This window comes from Hemiscyllium ocellatum, chromosome 15, assembly GCF_020745735.1.
Source record: "Hemiscyllium ocellatum isolate sHemOce1 chromosome 15, sHemOce1.pat.X.cur, whole genome shotgun sequence".
Taxonomy (NCBI): Eukaryota; Metazoa; Chordata; class Chondrichthyes; order Orectolobiformes; family Hemiscylliidae; genus Hemiscyllium; species Hemiscyllium ocellatum.
The window spans coordinates 56833196-56853332 of NC_083415.1; the positions used below are offsets into that span (position 1 = coordinate 56833196).

At 42.5% G+C, this 20137-nt stretch overlaps 1 protein-coding gene across 2 annotated transcripts in view; it reads left to right on the forward strand.

Moving 5' to 3' along the window:
- hm13 (histocompatibility (minor) 13) overlaps window positions 1-20137 on the forward strand; it is a 75414-nt gene that overhangs the window by 47222 nt on the left and 8055 nt on the right. The window contains exons 11-12 of one of the 2 annotated variants that reach the window (XM_060836149.1): window positions 384-469; window positions 19078-19257. In XM_060836149.1, the coding sequence (XP_060692132.1) occupies window positions 384-469; window positions 19078-19225 (234 nt within the window). In that variant the 3' untranslated portion in view covers window positions 19226-19257. The remainder of the gene's footprint in view (window positions 1-383; window positions 470-19077; window positions 19258-20137) is intronic. The other variant, XM_060836150.1, reaches the window with a different exon arrangement.

Sequence of the window (20137 nt, forward strand, 5' to 3'; positions counted from 1 at the left end):
TCTAAGAATTTATTGGGATAAATTGACTTTGCGGGTCTCTGACAAAATAGAGAGTTTTATTTTTGTTCGAGAAACAGCATCACATTGACCCAAACCCATTTAACTTCTCGAAGGTAGCCACAGCAAGGAATGAAATCTCCAGCATCAATAAATGCTGTGCAATTCTGTTTTGCAAGGCCTGCTTTCCAGGAAAGTGAACTGCTCTCACTGCGAAATGTGATTGAATCCAAATTGACTTGCAAATATTTGTGCAAACCAAGTCTTATTATGCAATAGCGTAAACCTCACTAAAGAGTACTCTATTCTGTATATGTTGCTATTTGGCTTAAACTATGGATGTCGAGGATGTAAAAATTTCTTTCGTTCTTGCTTTTAATTGTCAGCCTGCTCTACTGTACCTGGTACCTGCCTGCATTGGATTCCCAGTTACTGTTGCTCTGGTTAAGGGAGAACTTACTGAAATGTTCAGGTAAGAGCTTGCACATTGTACTGTAGTAGCTGAGGAATGCAGCGCACACACAATGTTTGGCTGGGGTGTACTCAATGGCCACACGTATTTTTCTGTGCGGTTCTGTATTCTCTTGAACAAAACTACTTGGTCGGTTTTGATTTCTATGTGACACAACATTTTGGTATTGTATATATACAAGGCACACTTGTGTCCTATGCAAATTGAAAGCTTATTTCTGTTTTACTAAAATCATGTTTCACTTTCATTTCTGGAGGATTACCTGGAATTTTATCACAGATATAGAGAATATTAAGAATTTCGGAACCATGTAACTGCAAATTTTAATACATATTTGAATTCGCCACTCCCTGTGGAACTTTACTTGAATTCCCTTAACGTTTTGCATGCTTCCAAGTGACTATCCTCTATGTAAAGGCAAATAATTTACAAACTGACATGACAGCATTATGGCAAAATGAGTTTCATTTAAATCACTTTATTTATGGAGCCTTTGCCAAAATATTATCCTGTCATGATATTGATCAGCTCAGTTAGCTAAATGGCTGCCGTGCCTGGTGGCAAATAAAGTCAATTACACAGATTCTGTGTCCCTGACTAGCTGTGGTAGTTCATGGAGTCCTGACTCTTCACCCTACCCCTTGCATGTGGAGTGGTTACTTCAAACTGTAAATAACTAATTGTCTCGAATGAGGAGATATGCCAATGATCCTTTGGACTATGGCTCTTTATGTCCTGTACAGCATATCCTCTGAGACAATCTTGTATTATAAAGCAGATACTTCTGATGGACATTTATATCACAGAAGGAGACCATTGGACTCATTGTGTTATTACAGCAAATATCAGGCCAGGTGGTTGCTTTTGGTAAATCTGAAGTCACGTGCATCATATCTCTGACACGCTGGTATCTGTGGGACGGTCTGGTTTGCACAGTTTAACAGGGCATACCTCAGTACAGAGAATCCTCGATTATCCAAAGGACACAAGTGGGGAGTATTTTGGTTAATGGAATTCTAGATAATTGAATGCCGAATAACACAATTTAGCTGAGCATCGGAACCTTGCTATCTTGCCAGATAATCCGATATTCTGTAACTGAATTCCGGGAAATCGAGGTTCCTCAGTATATCAAGCATTGGAATAAAGTCATATGACGCTGAAGTTAATAATTTGACTTCTCCAACAGTCCAGTGAACCATGTGCAGTTGCTGAGGTATTGCCTAAATAAACTAATGTTGCTGCTTCATATTGAAGTTTTAGGTTTTTAACATAATGACAGGAATGGCCTGAGCCCCTCTGGAGCTGTGAGGCTGGGTTGGAGACATCCGGGTCCCACTCTCAATCCTTTTCTACTTAAAATGTGCACAAGGGTGCTGGATGAAGGTTGAATCAGGCATAAATAGGATCCCCTCTTCAGTCATTCAGTCAAGTGGCGAACCAATGAATACTGAACCTGTTTCAGGCCATTTAAGGGACAGTTCAAAGGGGATATGCAGAACTTTGCCACTCGTCACTAATGAGGATTAATATTCATAATTGTGCAGAAGGGAGGATAGGTGGCACTGGTCAGTGATTGTCACTGCTACAGTTTTGAAACCTTCCTAGTGCAGTGTTGATGTGTTTGCAGCTTCTTTATTCAATCATTTCACCTCTGGCCTTGTCATTTGAGAAGTTGACTAAAGGGTACTAATCTCTGCATTGAGGGTACCTATTTAATTTTGTTTATTAAAATTATTCGGGTGGGTTGTGTTTGAGGGAGACAAGTACATTACGAAGTGCAGCATTGATTAAGGTATCAACCCCAGTGTCTTGTCTAGAGGACCTAGACATTCATTCATTGAGTTTTCTTTCAATTTTTGTACAGCCAACAGAATAAATGTGTTGGTCTGTGAAGTTACTGAGGAGATGTTATCTCTTTGTTTACCAGATTGGCAAACCTAACAGTGCCAATCTGATAGTGGAGAGAGGGGAGAAATGCTCCTACTTTAAGCATGCTGAATTATTTTTCTTCCTCTGTTTAGGGATGTTGTTGGGCAAAATCACACTGAAAGCATGCTGAATTACTCTTACTTTTGTCCATCAAATGCCATCCAGTTAGCTCGCATTGATTTATTTCCCTACCATCAGAGACAGCGAGGCTCTGTTGTCTTAAAAATAAAATAACAAGGACGTGTGCATGTATAAAACCATTTAGAGTCATAGAGATGTACAGCATGGAAACAGACCCTTCAGTCCAACCCGTCCATGCTGACCAGATATCCCAACCCAATCTAGTCCCTACTGCCAGCACCCGGCCCATATCCCTCCAAACCTTTCCTATTCATATACCCACCCAAATGCCTCTTAAATGTTGCAATTGTACCAGCCTCCAACACATCCTCTGGCAGCTTATTCCATACACATACCACCCTCTGCGTGAAAACGTTGCCCCGTAGGTCTCATTTATATCTTTCCCCTCTCGCCCTAAACATATGCCCTCTAGTTCTGGACCCCACCACCCCAGGGAAAAGACTTTGTCTATTTACCCTATCCATGCCCCTCATAATTTTGTAAACCTCTATAAGGTCACCCCTCAGCTTCCAACGCTCCAGGGAAAACAGCCCCAGCCTGTTCAGCCTCTCCCTATAGCTCAAATCGTCCAATCCTGGCAACATCCTTGTAAATCTTTTCTGAACCCTTTCAAGTTTCGCAGCATCTTTCCGATAGGAAGGAGACCAGAATTGCACACAATATTCCAAAAGTGGCCTAATCAATGTCATGTACAGCCACAACATGACCTCCCAACTCCTGTACTCAATACTCCGACCAATAAAGGAAAGCATATCAAACTCCTTCTTCACTATCCTATCTACCTGTGACTCCACTTTCAAGGAGCTATGAACCTGCACTTCAAGGTCTCTTTGTTCAGCAACACATTCTAAGACCTTACCATTGTGTATAAGTCCTGCTAAGATTTGCTTTCCCAAAATGCAGCACCTTGCATTTATCTGAATTAAACTCCATCTGCTACTTCTCAGCCCATTGGCCCATCTGGTCAAGATCCTGTTGTAATCTGAGGTAACCCTCTTCGCTGTCCACTACACCTTCAATTTTGGTGTCATCTGCAAACTTTCAAACTGTATCTCTTATGCTCGCATCCAAATCATTTATCTAAATGATAAAAAATAGAGGACCCAGCACCGATCCTTGTGGCACTCCACTGGTCACAGGCCTCCAGTCTTAAAAATCAACCCTCCACCACCACCCTCTGTCTTCTACCTTTGAGCCAGTTCTGTATCCAAATGGCTAGTTCTCCCTGTATTCCATGAGATCTGACCTTGCTGACCAGTCTCCCATGGGGATCTTTGTCGAACACCTTACTGAGATCTATCTAGATCACACCTAGCACTCAGTCCTCATCAATCCTCTTTATTACTTCTTCAAAAAACTCAATCAAGTTTGTGAGACATGATTTCCCACGCACAAAGCCATGTTGACTATCCCTAATCAGTCCTTGCCTTTCCAAATATATATACATTTAATGATTGCTAGTGAATTTTCTGCATGCATGGCACTTGAAACACTGAGAACAAGCAACATTTCTAAAATGCTAAATTCTTAAGATTAAAATGGTTAGATTTCAGCCTGCGTTTGTGAGATCAAAGCAGAGGAGTACTTTCTACTCAAATTGCTTGCTGTATGTCTTTCTCAACTTATAATGGTTCCAAAAATACAGGCTGCTTGTACTGAAATATCATCAAATTTGTTGCCTTGCAGAGCTCACCACAGACTCTGTGTCCAGCCGCTAGTGTTTTTCTGCAATAATGCTTTTTCTGAGATTAGACTCCTCCTGACTAGCTCTCAAGCCAGTATGAAGTTGTAAGAAGCAGAATCAGTGGCAGGTCTCCGTGTGGCCACGAATTTAATGCTTCAATTCAGGTACCATATTTTTGTGCTTTTTTAAAAAAAAAACAGATGGAAAACATTTAGAATAGAAAATACTCTTTTCTATTTGTCTTTGCCGTAGACTTTCCTTCCCCTTTCAATACGCTGTTAATGATGTGCATTGCCATGGAGTTTGCCATTCCAGTGTACTGTAACAGGGTCTTAAAATTTTTCTCAAAGCTCCAAAGTGTATATTTAATTTCCTAATCATGTAATTCCTCAAATGTGCACGTGCATACATGGGTTGTGCATGCACCCTGCGTTACTCAATGTTTTGAGTCATTCTGTGTATGCCCTGACGGTTTGGGAGGCAGGAGAGGAGTGTGGAGTATTTGAGCTTCCAAGAACCTAAGAGAGCTTGAATGTGCCATTTGAAGCCATGAGGCTGCTTTACCATTCAGTAGGGTCATGGCTAATCTGATTGTGACATCAGTTTCACTTTCCTGCCTGCCCCTGTGACCTTTGACTCTGTTGATCAAATCTCTCGCATTGAATAACATGTCTGTCTATAGAAGAGAATTCCATAGAGTAATGACCCTTGGAAGAAAATCCTCTGTCTTTGACCTGGTTTTATTTTAAAACTGTGCCCCTCGTCCTGTAATCCCCAGGTGAGAAAACATCCTCTCAGAATCCACCCTGTCAAGCCCACACTCAATCTTGTGTTTCAAGATAAATATCTCTCATTCTTCAAATCTTAAATATAGACTCACTCTGCTCCACATCATCCCTCCTTGGGAAAGATAACCAAATCTGTACGCATTACTCTAGGTGAAGTCTCACTAATGCTCTGTACGGTCGTAGCAAGACTTCCCTACTTAAGCCCTTTTGCAATAAAGGGCAAGATTCCATTTACCTTCCTGAGTGTTTGCTGTACCTGCATTCTGACTTTGTGATTCATTACAAGTGACACTGGTTGTGTTGAACATTGAAATCTGTTGCCATCAGCCCCAAAACGTCTTGTAAATCAGTCTCTCTCTCTCCTCACTCACTCACTCACTCACTCACACAAACACACACACACACAGTGCTGCCCACTATGTGCAGAATTAGCAGGTGTTTTTGTGGTGTACAGTTTACATAGGAACATGACGTGCCTGAGTCTGCTCCACCTTCCTATCTAATGGCCGATTATCCACCTCATTGCTATTGTCATTAATCAAGGGAGTGATATTGTCATTAATCAAGAGGGGGTCAATTCAGAACAGAAATGCGGCACGGTGGTACAGTGGTTAGCACTGCTGCCTCACAGCGCCAGGGACCTGGGTTCAATTCCCGCCTCGGGCGACTGACTGTGTGGAGTTTGCACGTTCTCCCCGTGTCTGCGTGGGTTTCCTCCGGGTGCTCTGGTTTCCTCCCACAGTCCAAAGATGTGCGGGTCAGGTCAATGGGCCATGCTAAATTGCCCGTAGTGTTAGGTAAGGGGTATATGTAGGGGTATGGGTGGGTTGCGGGTTGGTGTGGACTTGTTGGGCCTGTTTCCACACTGTAAGTAATCTAATCTAATCTAATCATTTCTTCAGCCAGAGAGTAGTGGGCCTGTGGAATTCATTGCCACAGGATGCAGTGGAGGCTGGGACGCTAAATGTCTTCAAGGCAGAAATTGATAGATTCTTGTTGTGTTGAGGAATTAAGGGCTACGGGGAGAACGCTGGTAATTGGAGTTGAAATGCCCATCAGCCATGATTGAATGGAGAGTGGACTCGATGGGCCGAATGGCCTTACTTCCACTTCTATGTCTTATGGTCTTAATCCAAAAACTGTCATTCTCTGTCTTGGATATACTCAACAACTGAGTTTCCACAGCTCTATGAATTAAAGAATTCCAATGATTCCCCACCCTCTGAGTGAAGAGGTTCCTCTTCATCTCAGCCTTTTAAATGGCTTGCCCTTATTCAGAGATTCTCTCCTGGCTCTAGAATCCACAGCTAGGGGAAAGGTCTTTCCTGAATCCATTCTGTCTGCCCCTTTCAAAATTTAAATTTGAGATCAAATCTCTCATTCTTTGAAATAAGGAATAGAAAAATCGAGAATTGTTATGGAACAGAAGACAGTCATTTGGCCTACTGTTTCTCCTCAATCCTTCCTAGAAGGGGCAGTCCCACCACCCCATAAACCATCAGTCTGCTAAATATCTGCTGCACTCCTTCCGTAGAAAACATATCCTTCCTTAGACAAGTGGACCAGAGCTGCATATTGTACTCCAGGTGTGGTCTCACCAGTGTTTTATATGATTTAAGCAAGACGTCTTTGCTTCTGTATGCAAATCCTTATAGGATAACGGTTAACATACTGTTTACCTTTTAAATTGTTCGCTGAACCTGCATGCTAGCTTCTCAGAACAAGGACAGCTGGGCCCTTCAGATTTGAGCACTTTCCAATCTCTCGCCATTTAAAAAGGATTTTGTAGCTTTGTCTCTCCTCCCAACGTCGATAACCTTTCACTTGTCCACATTTCATTCCATCTGTCATGTGTTTTGCCCACTCAACCTGTCTAAACCCTTTTGAAGTCTCTTTGCATCCTCCTCACTCTAATTGTCACCAAGTTTTGTATCGTCTGCAAACTTGGAAGAATTATAGTTGGTCCCTATGTTTAAGTCACTGATACAAATTGTGAACAGGTCGGGCCCATGCGCTGATCTTTGCAGTTCCCAACTGTCACAACCTTTGAAAGTGACCCATATATTTCTAGACTTCTTTTCCACCTATTAACCAATGCGCTGGTCAGTTAGTGCAGTTGCCTGGACGGCTGGTTTGCAATTCAGTGACGCCAATAGCACAGATGCAATTCCCGCACTGGCTGAGGTCATCATGAAGAATGCACCTTCTCAACTTCGCTGTTCGCCTAAGATCTAGTGACCCGCGAGTTAAACTCAACACCTGTCATCTGTAATGAGAGCAGTCCCATGGTCCTCTGGGGCCAAGGCAGTTTACCTTTATCAACCAATCCCCATTCAACACTAGTGTAATACCTCAATTTTATATGCTTTGATTGCTTTCTAACCTCCTGAGTGGGACTGTATCAAAAATCTTCTGCAAATTCAAATGTACCAAATCCACTGGTTCTGCCTTCCTTGCACTGCTAGTAACTCCTCAAAAATAATGCTCAGGTTTGTCAAATTTCCACTTCATAAATGCATGTTAACTCTGTTAGAATTTTGAAAGATGATCAACAATGTATCCACTACTTCAATAGCCGTCTCTTCAAGCGCACTAATATAAGGTCAGCAAGTCCGAGGATCTGTCTAGTTTCAGCCCCATTGATTTCTCCAATGTTACTTGTTAATATTAATTTTTCAGTTCTCCACTCTTGCTAGACTCTTAATTATGTCAGGAAGACTGATTGCATCTTCCTCTGAAGACAGGTGCAAAGTACTAATTTAGTTTCTCTGTAATTTCTCTCTTCCCTTTTATAAATTGTCTTATTTCTGCCTTTAATTGATCCATATTTGTTTTGCCAATTTGCTCGTCTTATGTACCTATGAAAGCATTTACCTTTTTTCCTTGTATCTTGCTATTTTATATTCAAGTTCTACGCTTTTATCAGTTTCTTGTCTTCCCTGTTGAGATCAAATTCTTTCAATCCTCAAGGAACTTTTTTGGCAATATTTAAAGAAGTTTATGAATTTATCTTTAACTTTGTTTGTTAGCCATGGCACGCTCATGTTTCCTAATGGGTATTTTTACCTTTTAAAGTAATGTATATTTTCAAAAACAAAACATTTGTTCTTTAAAAACCAGCCATTGCCTATCTGTCTTCAAACCTTTTAATGTATCTTTCCAGTCCGTTACAACGAACGTCGTCCTCATGCCTTTATAACTGCCCTTGTTTCGATTAAAGATGTTTCAGTTTGAAGCACATCTTTTAAAGGAACATTCTATCACACAATGATCACCATTCTCTAAAAGTTCATTTGCAGCAAGATTATTAATTAACATTGTCATTACATAATGCTGGTTCTAAAATAACCTCTGCCTTGTTTGGTTCTGAAGCATTTGCTTCTGAAAACTCTTGCAACCACATGCCAGGAACACACACTCCACAGCATTGGTGCTCATTAGACTTGCCCATTGTAAATTCAAATCACCTATGATTTCCTTTCCCCTTTTTCCGTGTACCTTCTTTTTTCTGATCTATATAGTGTCCTACTGTTTGGCAGCCTATAAATTCAGGTTTGCTGCTCCTTGTTGTTTCTTAGCTCCAGCCAAACAGATTCCACATCCTGTTTATCTGGTCAGAGATCCCCTCTCACTAATACACTGATCCTGTCCCTAATTATCAGTAGCATCCCACCTCCTTTTCCTTTCTGTCAATGTCTGCTGAATGTCAGATATTCTTAATATAATGTTCCTAGTCTTGGTAATTAAATCCTACCCTTTTACTTCTAGTGCTATCATTTCATTTGTCTTCATGGGCATGCTTTGTACCAGCAGATCAGGTGTTAAAATTCTCCTGTTTTAATGCTTTCCATAATTCGACCCAGATTAATTCAAGGTTTTGATTTAAAACTTCCAGTATTTTCTTTCAGTTCTATTTGAATTTTCTCTTGAGATACCATCCCCTGATGAACATATTTAAACCCTCACCAAAAGTGCTAGCAAATCTCCCTGCAAAGATATTAGTCCCAGTTATACAATCATACAGCATAGAAGGAGCCCTTTGACCCATCGAGTCAGTCCTGCCAAAATTACACTAAACCTACACTTGTTCCACGTTTCAGCACTAGGTCCACAGTTTTGAATGTTAGACATTTCTGCAAAAGTGTAATCCACCCTCTTTGTACAGATCCCAGTGCCCCAGAAATTTAAAGCTAACTCTCCTGAATCATTTTACCAACCGTTTGTTCATTTGCTCAATCTTTCCATTTCTGTACATAGTAGCAAGTCGTACTGGGAGCAATCGTGCCATTACTGCCTCCTTTTCAACCTTTTTACCAAGGACCTTATCCCATCTTTCAATCAATGTCAATTATGCCAAAATGGACCTCTGACTCCTTACCCTTCCCAAAAGAATATCCTGAAGTTGGTCAGTGACATTGCCTTGTTGGTGTGCCACCCTGGAGTGGTCATATCTATGGCTAAAGGAACCATGTTTCCCCCTCTTTCGGAATCGCAGTCTCTCCTCTCCCATCCCCAGATTTATGTAGCTGGGCCACTTGTGGTGGCATGAGCTTCCCCTTTCTACATGTCTCTGAACTTGGGGCCATGGCAGTAACTAAAGTGGAAAACCAGTTGGTGAGTGTAATGGACTTGATGGATTCTGCTCTACCAGCCTGGACTTTCTAGACAGCTAAGCATTACACGACACCAGGTTATAGTCCAGCAAGTTTATTTGGAGGCACTAGCTTTCAGAGTGCACCTGATGGAGGAGCAGAGCTCTGAAAGCTAGTGCCTCTAAATAAGCCTACTGGACTATAACTTGGTATTGTGATTTTTAACGTCGTACACCCCAGTCTAACACCAGCACCTCCAAATCATTTCTAGACAGCGTAATTCCCTCTCTGCCTGCCTAATGTTAATCTGCTTATAGCAGGAAGTTTGACCATGTAGATGCCAAATAAGGTTTTCCACAATCTAGATGCCAGAATCCTCTGAGTCATATTGCTGACACATACAGTTACTGCTTTGTGTGAATGAAGATCACTTTTGTGAGCTGCTGGTGCCTTTTGGAATTATATTCCAATGAGTCAGTGCCACAGTGGGGGAAAGAAGTAACACGATTTAAAAAGCACTTGTTACTCCGAAGGGACGATCATTCTCTGGGTGAATCTGTAAGAGTCTAACTTAATGTGAAAGGCCACAACAGCAAAGAATTCCTCAGCTTGTTGGTCATTAGTACTCAGTAGGCCAGCTGCATGGAAAAATTTGTAGTCTTGTGTTCCCAGGGAATCGAGGCGCGCTAATGCCAAATGAGCACCTGCTTGTTGCTTTGATTTTTAATTAATCCAGAGACTCTGTTGCACACTGAATGCGACCATGTTCTGATCCTATAGTGAACACCTGAAATTCAGCCTACAGCTGTTTGCAGATGAAAAACAAGGAGGCATTTTTTTGTTTTGGTTCTCAAACTGCATTGCAACAGCTGAGCAAAATGTTTTTTTTGCGTTCGAAGAGAGAAATTGAAATCACAGGGTTTATAGGAGAGCAGGGACCTACATCAACAACCAAGACATTCTCACAATCATGGTTTAAAAATGAGAACCAAGTAGTTTGCTTGCATTCAGTTCTGAATTTTAATATGGATTGGTTGGTAATTTTTAGCTAACTTGAGAAATCATCTTATTCACTCTATCTTTGATTCACATACAGTGTGTCTACACTGCTTTTGCATCCTGATCATTTTGAGATTTGTTGATAATATCCATATTCCAAACTCAGCATGGTTTGCCAACTTGGCCAGCCTGTTGGAACAGGTGGCTGTGGGCTGTGTAACTTTTGAATAACTGTGTCTGTCTTGTCTAACTTGAGTATCTTAGGTTTGCTTTAATCCCTCAAACACAGGAACATTATTTGGTTCAACTATTTTAATTTTTATTTTTTAAAACTGGCTTATTTTCATCATCCCTCCCCCAATCAGAGCCAGTTGATGGATTTTAATTTTCTTCCGCTACCCTATGTGGAACTATAATGTGAGTGTTCATTGTTCTTTTTTCTTCCTCTTAAATCTGCTGTTCACAATTTTGAACTCGTGTACCACTGTTATACTGTTGGTTATTATTAACTGTACCCTTTGCTGATACCCCTCGGTAACTTGAGCGGCTCAGAATTTTTTCCTCCCATTGCCTTTCAAGGCACTTTTTTGCAAGTCTGAGACCTTGAACCAAGACTGTGTTAGGTCACTTGCACAGTCATACAAGAGCTTCTGGTGATATTTGAAGAAGATCCATGGAGTGTCAGGGCAGCCCTGGCCAGCTTTTATCCCTCAACCAACATCACCAAAATATAACTGATTATTTGTCACTGTCTTGTTTTGAGACTGGACTGTATCCATGTTGACATTCCCCATAAATGTAGCTAATTGTCAAACAGGTTTTGGGCTATGAAATATTTTGAAATGTGTTGAGATCTTGAAAAGCAAGAAACTAATGTAAGTTTTTTGTTGTTTCTTTTGTTGGATGGGAGTGTTTTGATATGGTATCCTCAAAAGTTCTTTTTTAAATTGGCGTAACCTAATTTATTTGCATGTCTTTGTGGAGTTTGCTCCGTAAAGTGGGACATGGCAAGAAATTAGTATGTTTCTTGATGTTCAGTAATACAGGGGTAGGGATTCATTTTAATTTGCTGATTTCTTAATAAATTGAAGACTTGAGTCTAAGCATTTGACTATCAAGTGGTTAAACTCACCTTGCTTCTTGAAGCGTTAAGTCATTCTTGACAGAAGATTGTTGGGCAGCTGCGTTGTCTGATCTCAGCAAAAGCATTAACTGAGACGTTAAAATTAACTCTGGGTATGTGAGGGAAAAAAAACAGCCAAAGTTCCCAATTGTAGTTGCTATCCAGTGACTTATTGCACATTCATAGTACATTAGCTGGAATAATCTTCATAATCACTTTGTAACTTTGCTTAATATAAAGAAGGACCCATGAAATCAAACTGCAGCAATAGTTAGTATCTACTGGAAAATGCAAAAGAGAAATGCCAAAATATGCTTCTACATTTAAAAGCTCCTTTTGATATTTGGGCTGTTAAGCAAATTGTATATGGTACTTAGCTTTGTAAATGGGTCATTGAATATTTAACAAGTCACAGTAAGCCTTTCCAAATCCCTGGTTAGAACTCAGCTGGAGGGTTGTTTATAATATTGGGTGCCATGCTTTTGGAAGCACATTAGGCCTTCGGGAATGGCAGACAAACTGGTTTGTGATTGTGGCTGAGTTGATTTGGATTGAGACTTTACGAAATCTGAGATTGTTGACCTTAGCGCAAATAAACCAAGAATTTTAATCAAGCAATGGGGGGTGAAACTGTTCCCCCTGAGCAGAAGGTCTGTTGCCTGCGGTCAGATTTCCAAAAGTTGACAAAAGAACTTAAGAGGAATTGAAGAGGTTTTTTTTTGCTTGTGTTAAATTCTGGAGCATGGCACCTGAGGATGGTAGGAGTTGATCTATATGAGCGATGCTGTATAAATGTAAGCTTGACTCTGTTATTCTCTGTTGCCACACTTCTTCACACAAACCTTTTGTCTGTCTCCAATCAGGTTTTTGGCATTGCACAGCAAGTCCCTGTATATGTTAACCTTTGTTACTGCACTGATCCTGCTTGTTTTGTGATACTTCAGGGAGGTCAGTTATTTTATGCAGAAATGTTTTGTGTAGTGACCTGGATGGGACCAGAGAACTGGTTTTCTTTTTTCTTACATATTTTGTCCTAGTATCTGAAGAGTTGACTCTTGAGTGCAGTATTCAGATTTTGTGCCCAGATGGACACTTTACACATCAGCCGAGGTGCAGATAGAACAGTGATTTTTTTTTTAACTTGGAGAGCCATGTGGCCATGCCCTTGTCTGTTCAATCCCAGCAACACCCGCACTTGCCAACAAAAGTTTGAGTCGTCAACAGTCAGCAACTTGGTAAGCCTTTTATCGGCTTAACCCACTAGTTAGAGCTCTGCAGAATTGCGGAAATCTACTGTTTGAACTCTCTGATAAACCATCTGATAAAGCATTGCAGTAACTCTGATTGAAAGACCATGATTTCTAATATTTTCTTGGAGTTAGAGAGCAGAAATTTGAAGTGAAGCAATGTACTGAAAAATTGTACAATCACCCAACTTTACTTTAGCAATTTTATGCGTATCTGGAAACACTTTTATATAGGTGAGTTTTCCCTACCATTGAATGACTGATCCATTCTCTTAGGTTGTTGGATATCTTGCTATCTTCTCCACAGAGTAGATAGGAATAGAAGGAAAAGCTGGTCATCCAGGTGCAGTACCCAGTCTGAGTTTCCAGTAGGTTTATACTGGATAAATTGAGACTGATCGACTTTCTTTGTACATGTGAAGACTCAATATTGGTGAATTCCGTTTTAATAAAGCTGGGGCTCCTTATTGTGTTTCACCTCTCTATTTTCCCAATAAAAGACTATTAACATGTTTTCGCGCGCACACAGGCTGAGGAAATGTGTTCTATCACACGTTTTCAAAGAGCAGAATGATACATAGTGAAAAGGTGTAAAGTGCTCATGGAACGTAAGCTGAAAGATGAGGGTTTTTCCTTTTGTCTTTGCTGAATGTAATTCTTCTTCAGCTGAAATGTGTTGATGCATACGAAGGTACAGACACTACCTTGGGGGAGGCGATAGTATAGTGGTGTTATCACTGAACTGTTAATCTAGAGACCCAGATAATATTCTGGAGACCCGGCTTTGAATCCTGCCATGGCAGATGGTGGAATTTGAATCTAGTAAAAATCTGGAACGACGAGTCTACTTGTCGCTTGTTGGAAAAACCCATCTGGTTCACTACACTTCGAACATAGAACAATACAGCACAGAACAGGCCCTTCGGCCCATGATGTTGTGCCAAACATTTGTCCTAGCTTAAGCACCTATCCAATTGCTGCTTAAAGGTCACCAATGATTCTGACTCTGCCACTCCCACAAGCAGTGCATTCCATGCCCCCATCACTCTCTGGGTAAAGAACCTACCCCTGACATCCCCCCTATACCTTCCACCCTTCACCTTAAATTTATGTCCCCTTGTAATAATCTGTTGTACCCGGGGAAAAAGTCTCTGACTATCTACTCTATCTATTCCCCTGATCATCTTATAAACCTCTATCAAGTCACCCCTCATCCTTCATCGTTCCAATGAGAAAAGGCCTAGCACTCTCAACCTATCCTCGTACGACCTATTCTCCATTCCAGGCAACATCCTGGTAAATCTCTGCTGCACCCTCTCCAAAGCTTCCATATCTTTCCTAAAATGAGGCGACCAGAACTGCACACACTACTCCAACTGTGGCCTTACCAAGGTCCTATACAGCTGCAACATCACCTCACGACTCTTGAATTCAATCCCTCTGTTAATGAACGCTAATACACCATAGGCCTTCTTACAAGCTCTATCCACCTGAGTGGCAACTTTCAAAGATCTATGAACATAGACCCCAAGATCCCTCTGCTCCTCCACCTTACTAAGAACCCTACCGTTAACCCTGTATTCCGCATTCTTATTTGTCCTTCCAAAATACTTGACAGGGTTGAACTCTATCTGCCACTCCTCAGCCCAGATCTGCATCATATCTAAGTCCCTTTGCAGTCGACAACAGCCCTCCTCACTATCCACAACTCCACCAATCTTCGTATCGTCTGCAAATTTACTGACCCATCCTTCGACTCCCTCTTCCAAGTCATTAATAAAAATTACCAACAGCAGAGGACCTAGAACTGATTTCTGCGGAACTCCACTTGTAACTGGGCTCCAGGCTGAATATTTACCATCTACCACCACTCTCTGACTTCATCCTTTGCTCTACCCTCATCCACATACTTGGTCACCTCCTCAAAGAATTCAATAAGACTTGTACGGCAAGACCTACTCCTCACAAATCCGTGCTGGCTGTCCCTAATCAAGCAGTGTCTTTCCAGATACTCTCAAATCCTATCCCTCAGTACCCTTGCCATTATTTTGCCTACCACCGAAGTAAGACTAACTGGCCTGTAATTCTAGGGGTTATCCCTATTCCCTTTTGTGAACAGGGACACAACATTCGCCACTCTCCAGTCCCCTGGCACCGCCCCCATTGACAGTGAAGAGGAAAAGATCATTGCCAACGGTTCTGCAATTTTCTCTCTTGCTTCCCACATAATCCTAGGATATATCCCGTCAGGCCCGGGGGACTTGTCTATCCCCAAGTTTTTCAAAATGCCCAACACATCTTCCTTCCTAACAAGTATCTCCTGTAGCTTACCAGTCCGTTTCATACGGTCCCTCTCATTTGTAAATACTGAAGAAAAGTACTCATTCAAGACCTCTCCTATCTCTTCTGACTCAATACATAGTCTCCCACTGCTGTCCTTGATCGGACCTACCCTCGTTCTCGTCATTCTCATGTTTCACACATACGCATAAAAGGCCTTGGGGTTATCCTTGATTCTACCTGCCAATGATTTTTCATGCCCTCTCTTAGCTCTCCTAATCTCTTTCGTCAATTCCCTCCTGGCTATCCTGTATCTCTCCAACGTTCTGTCTGAACCTCGTTTCCTCAACCTTATGGAAGCCTCCTTCCTCCTCCTCACAAGACATTCAACTTCCCTCGTCAACCAAGGTTCCCTCACACGACCATCTCTTTCCTGCCTGACAGGTACATACATATCATGGACACGTCATATCTGTTCCTTGAAAAAGTTCCACATTTCAACGACATCCTTCCCCGACAGCCTATGCTCCCAGTTAATGCTCCTCAGATCCTGTCTTGCAGCATCGTATTTTCCCTTCCCCCAATTGTAAAACCTGCCCTGTTGCACGCACCTATCTCTCTCTATAACCAAGGTGAAAGTCACAGACTTGTGGTCACCATCACCAAAATGCTCACCCACTAACAAGCCCATCACTTGTCCCGGTTCATTACCAAATACCAAATCCAATATGGCCTCCCCTCTGGTCGGACAATCTACATACTGAGTTAGAAAAGCTTCCTAGACACACTGCACAAACACCACCCCGTCCAATCTACTTGATCTAAAGAGCTTCCAGTCAATATTTGGGAAGTTGAAATCGCCCATGACTACTACCCTGTGGCTTCTGCACCTTTCCAAAATCTGTTTCTCCACATCTCTGCTGCTATTGGGGGGCCTATAGTAAACACCCAACAAGGTGACTGCTCCTTTCCTATTTCTGACTTCAGCCCATACTACCTCCAAAGGCAGATCCCCCTCGAACTGCCTTTCTGCAGCCCCCCACCCAAATCTTACTGAAACATCTGTAACCAGGAACCTCCAACAACCATTCCTGTCCCTCTTCTATCCACATTTCCGTGATGGCCACAACATCGTAGTCCCAAGTACCGATCCACGCCTTAAGTTCACCCACATTATTTCTGATACTCCTTGCGTTGAAGTATGCACACGTGAACCCATCTCTGTGTCCGCAAGTATTCCCTGTCAGTGCTACCTTCTCCACAGCCTCCCTACATTCTTGGACATCCTGAAAAACAGCTAACCTACTTGCTGGACTATAAGTCCGGATCCCATCCCGCTGCCAAATTAGTTTAAACTCCCCTGAAGAGTGCTAGCAAACCTACCCCCCAGGATATTGGTGCCCTTCTGGTTCAGGTGCAACCCGTCCTGCTTGTACAGGTCCCCCTTCCCCAGAATGCAGTCCAATTGTCCACATACCTGAAGCCCTCCCTCCTACACCATCCTTGCAACCACGTGTTCAACTGCCCCCCTCCCTATTCCTTGCCTCACTGTCACGTGGCACCGGCAACAACCCAGAGATGACGACTCTGTCCATCCTAGCTTTTAGCTTCCAGCCTAACTCCCTGAGCTCCTGAATGACCTCCCCACCCCTCTTCCTACCTATGTTGTTGGTGCCAATGTGCACCATGACTTCTGGCTGCACACCCTCCCCCTTAAGGATTCTGAAGACACGGTCCAAGACGTCTCGGACCCTGGCACCCAGAAGGCAACAAACCATCCGAGAGTCTCGCCCATGTCCACAGAACCGCCTGTCTGTCCCTCTAACTATAGAGTCTCCCATAACTAGCGCTCTCCTCCTCTCCCCCTTTCCCTTCTGGGCGTCAGAGCCGGACCTCGTGCCAGAGACCCGGTCACTGCAGCTTACCCCTGCTAGGCCGAGCCCCCCAACAGTATGCAAAGTGGTATACATATTGTTGAGGGGAACGACCACAGGGGATCCCTGCACCTCCTTCCTCCCCTTCCCACCTCTGTTACCCAGCTACCTCTGTTCTCTGGCGTAACTTAGGGAAAGAAATTATTATCCTTATGTGGTTTGGCTTAGATCTGACTTCAGACCCACAACAGTGTGGTTGACTTTCAGCAGCTATCTGGGCAATTAGAGTCATAGAGATGTACAACACGGAAACAGAGCCTTCTGTCCAACCTGTCCATGCCGACCAAATATCCCAACCCAATCTAGTCCCACCTGCCAGCATCCGGCTCATATCCCTCCAAACTCTTCCTATTCATATACCCCTCCAGATGCCTCTTAAATGTTGCAAATGTACCAGCCTCCACTACATCCTCTGGCAGCTCATTCCATACACGCATCACCCTCTGCATGAAAAAGTTGCCCTCAGGTGTCTCATGTCTTTCCCCTCTCACCCTAAACCTATGCCCTCCAGTTCTGAACTCCCCGACCCCAGGGAAAAGATTTTGCCTATTTACCCTATTCATGCCTCTCATAATTTTGTAAATCTCTATAAGGTCACCTCTCAGCCTCTGACGCTTCAGGAAAAACAGCCCCAGCCTGTTCAGCCTCTCCCTGTAGCTCAAATCCTCCAACCCTGGCAACATCTTTGTAAACCTTTTCTGAACCCTTTCAAGTTTCACAATATCTTTCCGATGGGGAGGAGACCAGAATTGCACACAATATTCCAAGAGTGGCCTAACTAATGTCCTGTACAGCTGCAAATGACCTCCCAACTCCTGTACTCAATACTCTGACCAATAAAGGAAAGCATACCAAATGCCGCCTTCACTACCCTATCTACCTGTGACTCCGCTTTCAAGGAGCTATGAACCTGCACTCCAAGGTCTCTCTGTTCAGCAACACTCCCTAGGACCTTACCATTAAGTGTATAAGTCCTGTTAATGGAGAGAGGCAATAAATGCTGGCCTAGCCAGTGATGCTCACATCCTGTGAATAAATGTAAAAACTACATTCCCTTTGCTTTCTCTAGACAGCTGATTTTTCCTATTTGTATGACCTGAACTTGACTCTTCACCCTGGGAGGTTTCATTTATTGAGCTTAATGCTGGCTGCAAAAATGCGCTTGAGGGTTGTTAAATAATGTTGCAACCAGGATCAGAAACTTCAGCCCTTGTTTCCTCTCTTGTCAAATTGCAAAACTTCTACAATTTATTGTTACAGATCAGAAAGTTTTGATGGTAGATCTATCCCCTACCACCAATTAGTTAACTCAGTGGTGCAACGTGTGAGTCAGAAGACTCCAGGATTTGGGACTAGTCAGAAACAGACTTAGTTTTCAAGTGCATTCTGTAACTGATGTCTCATTGACTTGTTGCATGGGTCTGTGTGGCTATTATGCTTTCACCGTACTTTTCCCCAGTCAATAGCAAATTGACATTCAGAGAAAGCCTTTCTATCATCCTGGTGACTGGACAAAAAAGGGAATGAAGGGTAGTCTTTTGCTTATTTTATTTGTTCACCATTCCAATTAAAAGTTCAACATTTTGATTTCCAGGGTAGCAACTTCAGTTAATAAATCCAATCGTGTATGCATGGCTGTCCTAAACCAGACAAGTAGGTTTTGAAACCTTCTCAGAACGAGATTCCTTCCAAATATTATACTTGGTTCTAAATTTATAAAGGAATTCTGAATGCCATGGTTTGTATTAATGGGAGTTCTGAAATTTCTTCGCATTTGCTTTTTTAAAAAAGTTTGTTTTGTGCACTCTCTTTCTTAATAAAAGTTCCTTTTATTTGTTCTCTTCTTCCCCTATCCCTCTTTCTTTTTCACTTTCTGTTACTCAATCAGCTACGAGTCTTCAGCTGAGATCATGCCACACACGCCAAGACTCACCCACTTCCCCACTGTCTCGGGCTCCCCTGCGAGTCTGGTCAACTCTATGCAGCAAAAGCCCAACTCCCCCCGCCGAAGGCGGACGAACCCGAGCCCCATGTAGTCATGTGACCAGGCTTGTGGAGCCATCAACAGGTCAGGTACACCGACGTCTTGCCATGCTTTGCCTGTGTATTATTTCCAGCATGTTGCTGCAGAGCAAGCTTGTTTAACTTCTGTGTTTGTTTCCTTTCTCCTTGTGCATAGTTTCAATTTTAAAGAAGTGTTTCTCATTGAAGGTTGACCTGTTTAATGCATTAATGAGCAGCTTCAAATGCATGCCCTTAACATGACCCTGAGCAAAGCTTAGCTGCTGTACTTGTGGGATGTGTGTCACAATTGCTAATTCTTCAGCATGGCCATCTCTGTGCATCCATTATGCTGGATGGCTTTATTTCAGTATTCACTCCAGTACTTCACAAGCACATCATTAAAGTGAAAGAGCATACAGCCCCCATGAGCTCTGTTGTTTCACAAAGACAGAAATAGCTGGAGAAACGAAGCAGGTGTGGCAGCATCTGTGGAGAGAAGACAGTGTCAACAATTCAAGCAGTGACTCTTCTTCAGAACTGATTGTGGCTAGTGTTATGGACCAGGCCATTAGTCAGAGGAAATGGGTCTGGGTGGGTTACTCTCCGGAGAGTCGGTGTGGACTTATTAGCCCGAAAGGCCTGTTTCCACACTGTAGGGAATCTAATCTAATCTAGGCCAGACCCCAGTCAAAACATTTCGAGAAGATAGCCCAGACCCTGACTTTTCTAGTTGCTTTGAGTAGGTGTAACCATGTGCTTGACCACAGTATCAAGAAGCCTTTTTTCCCCAGACACGTTCCTTTTTCCTTCACAGCGTCTGTTCCATAGATGTTGGATTTGATCTTCAGCGGATGGAAAATCACTTAATCATCAGACTCCATAATTGCACTTTTGATGATGCACCTTATTAATGGCAATGAGCAACTTGCATGTTGGTGCTTGAG